General features: G+C 36.9%; 1 protein-coding gene across 1 annotated transcript in view; it reads right to left on the bottom strand.

Annotated features, from left to right (window-relative positions):
- The window catches only part of MANEA (mannosidase endo-alpha), a 134,767-nt gene extending 122,482 nt beyond the window's left edge, over positions 1-12,285 (bottom strand). The window contains exon 1 of the mRNA XM_042016147.1: positions 12,120-12,285. Coding sequence (XP_041872081.1) covers positions 12,120-12,285 — 166 coding nt within the window. The remainder of the gene's footprint in view (positions 1-12,119) is intronic.
- Positions 12,286-12,693: the final 408 nt, after the last annotated feature.

Here is a 12,693-nt window from a genome sequence, read left to right as displayed (position 1 = left end):
GTTCCAGAGCCTTTTTACTCTATCTTGCTTGCAATATTGTCATATTAATCAGTGTGAAAATCCATCCTATAGTCAAGATGAGTGTATATCCATACAACTTCTTTCCTATCCACAAGAGCTGTTAGTCAGTTGTAGTAAGAAACTTACTTTGCTGAACATGGTTTGGTCTGACATATATACATTAGTTGCTTCTTATCTTCCCCATATTTACAACTGGTTATTTGGTTATTGGTTTTGGAGTTCTTTTGAAACTATGCTCTATAATCCTTAAAATGTTCTCCTTTGGTGCGCTGAAGATCAGCACAGCATTTTCTCCATTTCTGGTCTTTTGATCCATTTACCATTCTCCACAAATTTTGAGGAGTAACTGATGTCATTTCAGAGATTATGTCAGCTATCTTTACGTTGACCCAATGTGAAAATTATGAGACCCAGACAATCTGAAAAAAAGAATTTTTAAATTAAATTTTAAATTAAACTTTTAATTTTAATTTTCTGTTTGAAGAACTCAGCATTTGTTATTCGTACTAATTGGAGTTCTTTTCAATTGGGTGAATGTGTCCTAAATTATACTTAGGCCACTTGTTTTTTATCAAGTGTTCCCCCTTGTGGAACAGAGACCAATTACTGCCTTGATTTCATTTTATGTTTGCTCTTATTACTGTGGACTTGATTTTTGGATGTCTCCTCCTACCTGGGTCCCATTTCATGTCTGTCAAATAAAATTCTAGTTTGTTCCAAGGAGATTGGTTAGTTTGGTTTTCAATTCACTCTTTGCATACTTTCCCCTTGCTTTTCAATCAGTGAAAAGTACCAGATTTATCCAAGTAAGTCTCTTGTTGCATCTCTTAGCTGTCATAGTTAACATGAGTGCCCTAGAAGTAATTTGTTTTGGAAAATATCAAAAGAATACCACGACCTTTTTTTCTCTCTTTGACTTCCTTCATGTGCAGTGTCTCATATGAATTGGATTTATTTATTAAGAACAATTTTCCTGACATTTTTTTCAAGAATCATAACATGTTTTGAAGATCACTCCCTAAGTATCTTTCAGCTCTTAAACAATACTTCCCTACCGATTGGGAATAAATCTACAGAAATTTTCCCCCTATTGCCCTTTTTCTTTCTATATCTTCTCTGTTACTTTCTGTAGTATTGGACATTAGCCTTAACTGACCTAGAGTATATTTTTAAATTCTAAATTTACATATCTTAAAATAAACAGTGCCTTGAAATGTTCGATTGCACTGAAATGTGATTGTTGATAACGATAAACTGCTAGAATAGATCCTGTCAAATTTATTCAAAATTGTTACTCAAAAATCAGAGCATTCTAGGAGTCATTCCCATTAAGCAGTTTCATGCAGTCACCCTGTTCTGGAGAAAAAGAGAGTTACTCAGTGAAATACTGACAGTTTTGTGCCAGCTGGTCTTAGTAAATGAATCCATTTACTATTATAAATACATTCACTGAATCACCACGCTGAATGCTACCTACATTTGGAATTGTACTTGATTAGTTCTCAGAAACTGCTTACTTGGTCATTCTTGCCATCCCTTTCATGAATACTGAATATTCCTTCTTTTCATAATGTACAAATGTTAGATGCATCAATGTCCAGGGATGGCTCAGATTGCAGGACGTGGCAAAACAACCCTGGTCCCATTGTTGTACAGTACTCCATTCCTTTACACAGAATTTGCTCAAAAGCTTACTGAGATTTGTGCTTAGTGCACCAGATGAGCTCCTCATTTACCATCCAAATTTTTTATCTTTTCTATAATCACAATACTCCACAATAAAATTTCTGTTACAGATTACATCTCGCTTTTACTGCTTTATAGCTAAAATTTTGACATATTATTGTTCTCTAGACAATAACTTTGTCTCTTTACCATGGTATATAATTAATCATACATTAGAAAACAGCATCAATAAGAAATTCTTCCTGCTTTCTAGTAAGGAAATAAAATAACAAAACAATTTTAGGGCCAAAAATTTATCTTCCCCAGGGTCCTCAGTGCAGTTTGCTTTATAGACTCTATTTGCTGAGAGAAAAAAGTAAAACTTTTGAGTAACTCTGCAATATATATGGTATAACGTATTTCCACAGTACTAAACATGTTTTGGTATTTGTTCAAGCCACTTGTGGTGACTGGACGATTCAAGTACCAATTATTTTTTGTGTAGAACAACAGAAGAATAAAAAATATCTTCATAGACCTGCCAAGCCAAAAGTCCTGACTCAACAGAGTATGTAAGTCAAAAATAGTAACAAGAGTTGCATGATTAAGGAATGCTATGTTCTCTAGCCAACGTGTGGAATAAAACAAGATAATTACTCATATATCTAGTAGTTTTCTAGACTTGGTCTAGTATCTCCAGACAAAATGGCTGAAACATATTTATAGCTGTTTCAACTGGGGGAAGCTCTCATCAGGGTACCTGAGGGAAATTCAGACTCAAGTCTTCAGAAATATAGTGAGATACTGGAGTCTTTCCACTAGTATAACATTCCTAGAGAAGCATTTGGTAGCTACATTAATTAATGCTTACATCAAGCATTTTTTTAAATACTTTAGTGATAAAGGATCCAAGTAGCTATAAATTAGAATTATCAGCAGCCCTTTTCCTCTCTGACCGTAAATTAGTCAAACATGATTGAGAGTTTGAACTAGGGGAATTATTTCAACAATATATGGTACCTGTGGCAAGTTACAGTCACAGTAGTGTAGCTGAATACTAGGGTTGCATTTCAAACATGAGAGTTGTTTCAGGTTACTGAAAAGTGTTATCAAATTTTTAACAGAATCACAGAATCATCAAGGTTGGAAGACACCTTCAAGATCATCTAGTCAACCATCAACACAGAACCACCATAATCACCCCTAAACCGTGTCATCGAGTGCCATGTATAGATGATTTTAGAACAGTTCAGAGATGGTAACCCCACCATCTCCCTGTGCAACTTATTCCAATGCCTAGCCATTCTTTCAGCAAAGAAAAATTTTCTAATATTTAATCTGAACCTCCCCTGGTGCAATTTAAGGCCATTTCCTCTTGCCCTTTCACTTGAGAAATGGCAGAAGAGACCAATCCCCACTTGGCTACGACCTCCTTTCATGTAGTTGTAAAGAGCAATAAAGTCCCCCTGAGCTTCCTCTTTTCCAGGCTAAACAACCACAGCTCCCTCAGCCATTCCTCATACGACTTGTTCTCCCAGACCCTTCACCAGCTCCATTGCTCTTCTCTGAACTCTCTGCAGCACCTCTGTCCTTCTTGTAGTGAGAACACAGGATCTGAGGTGTGACCAGGGGAAGAATCACTTCCCTATACTTGATACAGGTCAAGATGCCATTGACCTTCTATTACTATGAAGAATTATGTTTGCTGAAAAAGCCAAAAGTGTTGAGTCAGGGAGTTTTTTTAATTCTGATAGGATTTAGACAAAGAGTCTTGGGGCTTAAATGTCTCCTCAATAACATGCATTTGTTAAACTCAGAAAATATCTGAATCATGAACACAATGTTACTAGATGCTCTTGATAGAAGAAGGGATGATGAGACAGGGAAATCTGGTGCTGATTTAAAGGTGTTTCAACACAGGTGATGATCAAAATGTTATACAGGAAAAGTTGACTACTTTCAAGCTTTAACAAAGAGAAATTGGAAATAATATAATAATAAAAGCAAGTTCAAGGTCACTTACTCAGGAGTTAATAGGAAAATCCACAATAAACTTGGGCAGAGTAGATGGAAATGACAGAGGAAGAAAAAGATCTGTCCATTTTGATTAGTCAAAGAACATCTCTGACATTCAATATGATGAAAACTGAAGTTTAATAATTATGTATGTCGTATGACCATCGAGAAAGTAATGGTTATCCCTGAGCATAACATATAAGGTGTTACTAAAAGATTAGAGAGAAACAGGATGTATGTACGCACCATGAGCAAATTTAGACTGGAAGTTAGAAGAAATTCCTATGTTATAAAGCAATCAGCATCATCCTTTGAAATGTGGGTGGTGGTAAAAAATTAAATGTGTTTCTAGATGGAATTAAAACAGCTAATGACAAAAATAAGATGCAATATCTGATGACGCAGGAGGTTATTTCTAGTCCTATGCTGTTTCAGTACTATTGTTTCCAAAGAATAAATTTATTTGAGATATAAATAAAAACATGTTATAAAGTTCCTCTTATTATAGTGGTTGCTATACCACAATTTTGATTTTTTCTATTTTTCCACCCAAACTACAAAAGACTGTTAGATGCAGCAATTAAACAAATAACTACACTTCATGTCCCTGATGTGCTGGGGTTCCTCCCCCCTGCCATGTAGTCCTGGGAGAGGGGGCCCGGGGTAGAGGCAGGGCCTACGGGGTTTCCCCACTCCCTGGTCAGCCTCGTTCCCCATTGGCTGTTTCGTGTTCCCCTGCCCAGGAAGGACCCTCGGATCCTGTGATTGTTCAGTTCTTGGCCAAGTTGCTGACCAGGCGGCTGGAAAAATAAACATCTCTGAAAATATCTACCAAGAATTGGTCCATATATTCTTTTCCATGGGCCTCGTTGTCTGATACACGTGTTGCAAGAATCCCCACAGCAACACTGATGTCCTCTACAAAGGAAAATATCTCACTTTTCATCATTGGTGAACCTATTCTAGTGTGTGTCCACTGCTTACAGAGTAACCAGGTGGCTAGTAGGTTGATAGCAGGGATGTTACCAGATGTCTTCTGCACCTGATGTCCACCCTGTCATTTAAGAAACCCTTCGTGCCTGCAGTCACTGAGATCTTTGTAAACTTCTAGGGTTTTCAATTATATTTCTGGTGTATATCAAAGCTGACTGGATACCTTCATGCAGTGAAACCATGTCTGGCATATTTAACTTGTCACTATGCTGTGTGAAATTGTTGGCCTGGATATACTTAAGACTTTTTCCATGGTGTTTTATTGGCAGACACCTCTCAAAATACTGTTTTCTAATAATAATTTCCTCCTGTCACAGACCGTCAAAGAAAATTAAAAGTTCCTTTATGAAACCTTGTCTTCTGTATTCTGAAATGCTTATGAGGACCTAGGTTGTTTCTGGGCTGAAAGAAATGTTAAACTAATAACACTGAAACTGGGAAACTGGGAGATGGGAAATGATGATAAGGCTGAATTAACGATGTTTGGAAGCAAACTGCAAGATGGGAGAAAAAGAGCAGGATTAGAAGTAGGAAACAAAAGAATAAATATTAAAGGCACCAAAATGGTTTTCCTCTGCCTGGTGCTTTAATTTGTAGTATTTTGGAATGGGAAATTCTAGCCTGCCTCTGAAAGGGAAATGGTATAAAAGAATTTTTTTTTTAGTTTTCACTTCTCCTGTAATCATCCTCATTTTGTAAAAAAGATAATTATTTCTAATCTAAACCAGTTCTCCGGATTTTCTCTTAAAAATATCAGGAATTTGTAAAAACTACTTTGAGGCCTGAAATAAAGATTTTGTTTTGTTTTATAAAAGTTCCGCTCATTTTGAAATTTAAATGAATAGGGGAGATCTCTGCATATCACGAAGAATGTAAAAGCACAAAGTGAAAGAGCAGAGGGGAAAAAAGGTGTCAAGGACACTTTCAAATTTTCATAAATATAAGGACTCTTTGTGTTTATACAAATGTCGGGTTTCAGCAGAGTCATTTATGTATACCCTCATTTAGCTGTCAAAGCAATGATTGCTGTGGGTGCAAATTTAATCCTAAAGAATGACGGTTTCTCATCTTGTATGCAAAAATTCATAAATGATGACTGTAATAATTTATTTTTGAATATTAACATTTACCATTCCATGCACTTGCTGATTTTTTCCATGCACTTGCTGATTTTTTCCATGCACTTGCTGATTTTTAAGCTTATTTTTAATATGCAGAGTGTTCTGTACGTTCCACAACGCTTTTTCCTGATGATTTGAGGAACGTAATTCCCTTTCTTACCATGTACCAAAGTCCTAAAGAAACATTTCGGGCTATTTAAAGCCTGAGTTCTAGCACCAAAACCCAGGTGGTGCCTCTGGGAAAGTGTTTTTAAGAAAGGGTAGTGAGTAATGAGAAGACAGAGGAGGAGGGGGAAAAAGTGAGAAACAGAACACCAAAGTGAAGGAAGTAGGGTAGGAGGTGCCCCAGGCATCAGAGCAGACTTTTCCCTGCAGCCCATGGGAAAAACCAGAGTGAAGCAGATAACCATAATGCAGCCTGGGGGAGGACCATGCTGGAGCAGCTGACACATTCCCAGAAAGAAGTATGTCCCAGAGAAAATATGTGGGAGCAGGGGAGAAGTGTAAGGGAGGGGAATTGTCCTGCTCTGCTCTGGGGCAACCTCACCACCTCTCTGTGGTGACCAGTGACAGGACCTGAGGGAATGGCCTGAAATTGTGTCAGAGGAGATTTGGGTTGGATATTAGAAAAATCTTCCCCCATGGTGTGGTTGAGCACTAGAACAGGCTCCCCGGGGAAGTGGTCACAGCCCCAGTCTGAAAGTTTAAGAAGTGTTAGGACAATGCTCTCAGGCTCATGGTGTGACTCTTGGGGATGGTGCTGTGCAGGGCCAGGAGCTGGATTCGATGGTCCTTGTGGATCCTTTCGAGATCAGCATGTTCTGTGATTCTGTGGTATGGAAATCTTTCTCCGAATACTTACCTCTGACTGTTTAAGAGGCACTGTTTATGTAGTCCTGACAGTGCTCTGCTCTTTGATGGTACATCAATATGTCACTTAAGAATGTCTTTAAAAAACACAGAAATAAATGTTGATTTTCCCAAATGCTTAGCTGAACTGGAATATGGTATTGAAGAAAAGTGCCATACATTACAAAAAATAAAGTATTAAAATCTTTTCTTTATTCCTGTTGAATCACCACTGCATTCAATAGAAGTTGCAGTTTTTTGTATGCTCCAGTGTTTATTCCAGAGTGAATTGAACCAATGTTCAGAATACACAGTTACACAGGCTACTGCAATGGATTTCAGTGTGACATTTCACCAGTGTATTTGATATACACAATCTAATTTTTATAGGTCTCTCTTAAGTTAACTCAATTTTACCACTGTGAAAACTGCTACCTACATAACATTAAATTTGAAAAATAACTTGCATGAAATATGATCCTTATACATGGTACTTACCACAGTAAATACAATCTTCTTTGTTACAGGCTGATTGTCACCGTGAAATGGAACTGGGAAGTTTATAGGTAAGGATAGTACAAATATTAAGCACAAACTAGTCTTATGTTCTTTTTATTTATTACGAAGAGTAAAATTGAGACAATGTAATTTCTTGTTGAGTGTGAGTATTTCTTACACAATACCATGTTTTGTCTTTGTTCATATAAATTTTGGCAGTTAAGAAGAGGGGTTTTTTCACACAGGAAATACTCGAAAAGAAATTAGTATATATTGTCAGACCATGTGGTCCTGTGCCTGACTTGCACAATCATCAGTACCAGAGCTTTCAAAGAAAAGGGAAATTTGTTAACATAAACAGAACTGTATGTCTTTGGTTCTTCTTTTAAGTGTTCCACAGTAAATTTTATATAATCCTATATGACACCTCAGCTATCCCACAATAAATCTGCATTTTCCCATGAGACTAACAATAATTTTCCATCCCCCTTCTTATCAGTTGGGAAGTTCAAATGGAACTTCCTCAAGGCTTTGTGCGATTCCTTCAATGGCCTATCTATCAGGAACCTGAGCCCTGATCTCTGGTGTTGTCTCTCTTATCTCTTGTGCCTTAGAGGTTGTATACCTGGGTATTTAATTTTTTTCTTCTCTCCCTTCTAGCATCTCACACTAGACTCTCATGCTGAGTATTCAGTAAGCAGATATTCTCATAAATCACATACCATTCCAAAAAAGTGATCTCCCATAGTAAGTGTCCAGCTTACGTCTTGAGGCAAAGTACTTAAGCAGTCATTCTCAATTTCCTCATTAGTATTCTTAAGATGCTGGAAATGAATCCCAGAGTTTAATTACACATCATGCAAGGAAATATTTTCTCCTACTGGTTCTTAAAATCCCTGATTCTTTTATTACTATTATGCTGTCTTTTTATTTGTGGTATACGACTGGAAAAACAAACACCCTCTGTAGGCCATTCGTTATTTGATATGCTTACACCATAGCTCTTTCTAGGAATTTTTTTTGTAAAAAAAACCCTAGTCTTTTCAATCTGTTTTCAAATTATTGTCTTCCTTGATCTTGATCTTGGCCATTCTCTCCAGGCCTCCCTTTTCCATATAGTTTTTTTTAGGTGAGTAATCAAGAAAAAAATGGACCTTATTGGGACAGGAAACAGGACATTTAGGTAGCATTCACCTTCATCCCCAGCTTCTTATTTTGGTGTTGGCAACCTATTCCCTTCATCTGTGCACAGAGTCTTCCTTAATCTTTCAAAGTCTGGTAGAAGTTGGAATAATAGATAAAGGCTGGGATCTTGTACTAATCTATCTCCTAGAACCATGCTGTAGTGTCTATGCGTAGTGCTCCAGATGATGCCAAGATATTGATTTATACAAAAGAACTTTGAAACTATGCTATTCATTATCTTACTTTTTATGCAGCTTAATGTTTTATTTGCTTTCTGACTGCAGTTGTAAATTAAGCAAATATCTCTCAATTACTGCAAATGACTAATGGTTCCTTTCTTGAGATAGAGGTAAGCAAGCAGTTTAAGATTTTCTTCATGTATAAATTATTTTGCACTTATTTATTCTGAATATCACCTCTCCCTTCATTTGTTTACTTCTCTCTAACATTTTACTTAATCCTCTAGTTTGGGAAACTAGAGGATTACATAAAATAATTTTGAAAACTTCAGATTTTGCTGTTACCTTGCTTGTCACTTACAAAATGTAATAAACACTGTGGGATTTCAAATGAAAATGAATGACTTGATAGCAGCCAGCACATTAATACTCTGTTTAGCTGTGCATATCAAAATTTAGGGAACAAGTTTGCCTATTAGTGTAAATTTGTAACTGCATGACATATGTGTAAAAGAATTGCAAAGCCTAATTATCATTATTGTAATATCATTTGAATTTCTGAGTTTTCCAGTGTAGAGAGTACACAGTTTTTCAGGGTTTTGTTACTAAAAACAGCTATTAAATTTTACTGACTTGCTTTAACCAAATCTTTTGCAATTTTGCAGACATCACTCTCTTTAAAAAGAAATCTGGTTTTGCAGACTGGTTTAGGTTAAAATGTATTTTTCTAAATGTCATGACATGTCATCCAACTGTAAATTATGGAATAGCATAGCATTCAATCTGTCCTCATTTTCCTAACTATTCTCCTGTCCTTTTCCTCTACTAAAATCTTCCATGGTATGGAACTGACTTTGATAAAATAACCTTGGAAGCAGCTCCTGGTATGAGAAGCCCTGACACTGATCCTCTAGAGAATTACAATCAGTCAAAGATATATAAATCAAATCAATACTTCCAGTTGACTTCATTAGGGATGAGACTTGGCTTGTTTTTGGAAAATAGTCAATGCTTTCTAATATTATTCTATAATTAAATGCCATCCAACACTATATAATTAATACAGGTGTCTGACACATATTCTAAATATGTTCTTCCCCTTTAACCAGAGAGAGAGCCTCTTACTTGAACTAACTGTGATTGACAGTAGAGGTGAGATTAATCTTACTTTTTATCACCCATTTATACACAGGAAAAAAAACATAATTATATAGTGATTAAATATGGTATTAAAATGTCTGATTTAGAAAACAGCTCACAATATTTTTGCAGTAAAACACAAACATATTTTTGGAAAAAGTATGAACATTATTGAAATTAAAGGCATCTTAGCAAAAAGTGACTAACAGCCTTTTTCTGTTTATATGATGGAGCAATGACAGATGCTCTAACATATATTCAATCTGTTTCAGTAGGCCATCACAGGAAAAAAATGAATTTCTTTTTCAAATTAAAAATAAAGACAGAAAAATCCCTTTTCCTCAGACCTTCAAATACTTCAAGCCACATTTTCACTTAAAAACTTACTTTTTCTTCTAGTGCCTTGTTTTAATGCTGAATTGTTCTATAATACAGCAGAGTGTAAACATCTGCACATATTTTGGAAAAGAGTGTATTTTAACCAGCACAAAAAGAAAGAACTCAAATACTGTTTCTTGAGAAACAGCTTTAAAACAGTGTGTAAAATAGATAGATTTTTTCTTCCATGTCCTCTACTTGTACAGATAACAATCATGTCTCTCAAGACAAACCCAAGGACACTGTCCTTCACAGGTCACTAACATTCAGAGACTACATAGCAAAGATGTCTGGTAAAATACAAACAGGCTAATGCACAACTGTCCCTAGACCTGTCATTACTGCCTTTTTCTTTTGTCATAATGGCAGCAAATCAGTAAATTTTGCCAACAAATCTCTCCAACCAGGTATCTCAGAGCAAAGTAAGAGTCTTGGAAAATGTCTTTAATTCAGTTTGGTAGGTCTTAAGCTAATATTAAAAAAAGCGCTGATGTTGTTTTCTTCTTCTAAAATGCTTTCTCAACTTTCAGAAGGCATTACACTACCTTGAGAGGAGGATAATGGTTGAGTACTCTCAGGCTGTTAATAGATGTTGCTCTGCTGTGGGATAGCTCTCTTGTTCTTTCACTTCCTGCTTGGTAGCATAAAGGAGAGTGGACTGAGTGTCCTTTCCCATTTTCCTCATCCCAAAGATCTGTCTCTTTAACCTTGCTGCTGGGTCTTATGTTTGGAGTCCAGGGCAGATGTACCCTTCCCTGAAGCCCTAGTTTTTTTACACATCCAGAGAGTGGATTCTAGATTTGTTGCACTACTAAATTTGATATTCTAAAGCTTGTAAGTTTTAATTGCATAAAATCTTACAACAGGATGATGCTACACATTTTATTAGGTCTGTCTCTTCTATATATATCAGTGTAAGTAATCTTCAAAATTGTATTAATTTGCCATATTGAGTAAAGTGTGTACAGGAAAATAATGAACAGTCCTTTTTTAAGGGAAAAATAACTCTAATTTGAAAACATTGCCATTTCAGTGTGAGAGTTTGTACATGTCTAACATATATGGAAAAGTAAAAATATTCCTTTTACTGTCATAAAATTCCCTACACTTGTTTGACTATTACAGGAAAAGGACTCAGTAAAAACAGTGAAATTGCCATTAAATAGAAAATATAAATGCTCTTCAGGAAAAAACCCCAATCAGTAAGTATCTGAATGTATTTAGTTGGGCAAATAAAATGATTGCTATGGATTGGAGGATGTATAAGCATGCACACTAAGATAGGTGTATCAAATGGTATTTATTGTACCCAGAATAAGATTTCAGTGCTTTTTGCCATCAGGGCAATAATGAAGACTTCAAGTTAAGTTTAATTCTGTAAAAAGAATAATAAAAATGCCCAATAATGATCTTTACTAATTTGCCTTCAGCTCACTAGTGTGATTCAATTTGCCATTGAAACACATGGTCTAAAGTGAATATAATGAACATGTTTAGAGAATGAAGAGTTTCAAAGCTATTCTTTCATATAGAGGTATTCAGTGAGATGCTCATTAATCAATGTATTGCCTTGGTCTAATTAGATAAGGTAAGGTAAATCAAGGAAAAGAAACCAGAAGGAAAATATCAAAGAAAACAAGGATAAACCCACAAAATATTTTCTCTATGTAAGATAGTAATTCCAGATTTCTCTGCAGTCAGCAATTAATATGATTTCTAATGTTTCAATGAGGTGCACTCCTTAGAAAAAAAAAGCATATGACAATTTTGTATCTATTGTTTTTTTTATAGTTCATGCATGTAGAAAAAAATAAAAATAAAAAATCAACACCAGAACACTTTTTCTTGCTGATACTGTGTTTGTTTAGAGAAGAGGCCACAAAAGAGCAGAGGGATTTCAGGTTTTACTAAGTGGAGCTGTGTGCCTGATTGGACAAATTATTTTGACATAAAAAAAGGTCTGATTTCAGTTGATACAAGCTGGTAAAGGTTTTTTGAAAGAAAGGACGTAAATCAGCATATCTTAGCTGAATATCTGGTCTACACCTTTAAAAGAAATGAGATCATTAGTTGCCTCTGCGCCCTTTTTGGAGCAGTTCCCACTTTGCCCGGTCAGCTCTGGACGCAGCAGGCTGCGGGGCCAGCCTCCGGAATCCGGGAGACCAGAGGTCTGGCTCGTGGGTCCTTCCACGGGACCGCGGCAATAGAGGCAGGCGGTGGAAGAAGGAGGCAGGCTCCATTGTGGATGAAATCTGGAAGGTTTATTGTGTCTCCGAACGGGAGACCTCACCCCCCGGGGGTGTCCAGCAATGAACAATCCTGAACGCGCCTGCCAGGGGTTTTATGGGGGGGTGGCGACAGGGGAGGGATGACAACGGCATCGAATCAGGGAAGGAGAAGGACGGGTCTGCGGGATGAGGGACACACAAGGGAACCTATCTTGGGAAAGGAAGGGAGGGATCCTCCCCCCAAGACCAATCACTCGACGCCCCGGCCAGAACTTTCTAGAAGCTTGGGAGGGGTGCCGGAGCCATTGGCAGGGGTCTGGGAGGAGACAAATAGAGAAAGCAGGGTTATGAACACGAAACCAGGAGGGTATAAACTGGGATGGTACAGTAACACGAAACCCAAAGGGGAGACCCGGACTG

The sequence above is a fragment of the Corvus kubaryi genome, unplaced genomic scaffold (assembly GCF_017639235.1).
Source record: "Corvus kubaryi isolate FWS band 111438036 unplaced genomic scaffold, C.kubaryi_AGA036_p1.0 split3-73, whole genome shotgun sequence".
Lineage (NCBI taxonomy): Eukaryota > Metazoa > Chordata > Aves > Passeriformes > Corvidae > Corvus > Corvus kubaryi.
This window is presented reverse-complemented; position numbering and strand designations above follow the sequence as displayed.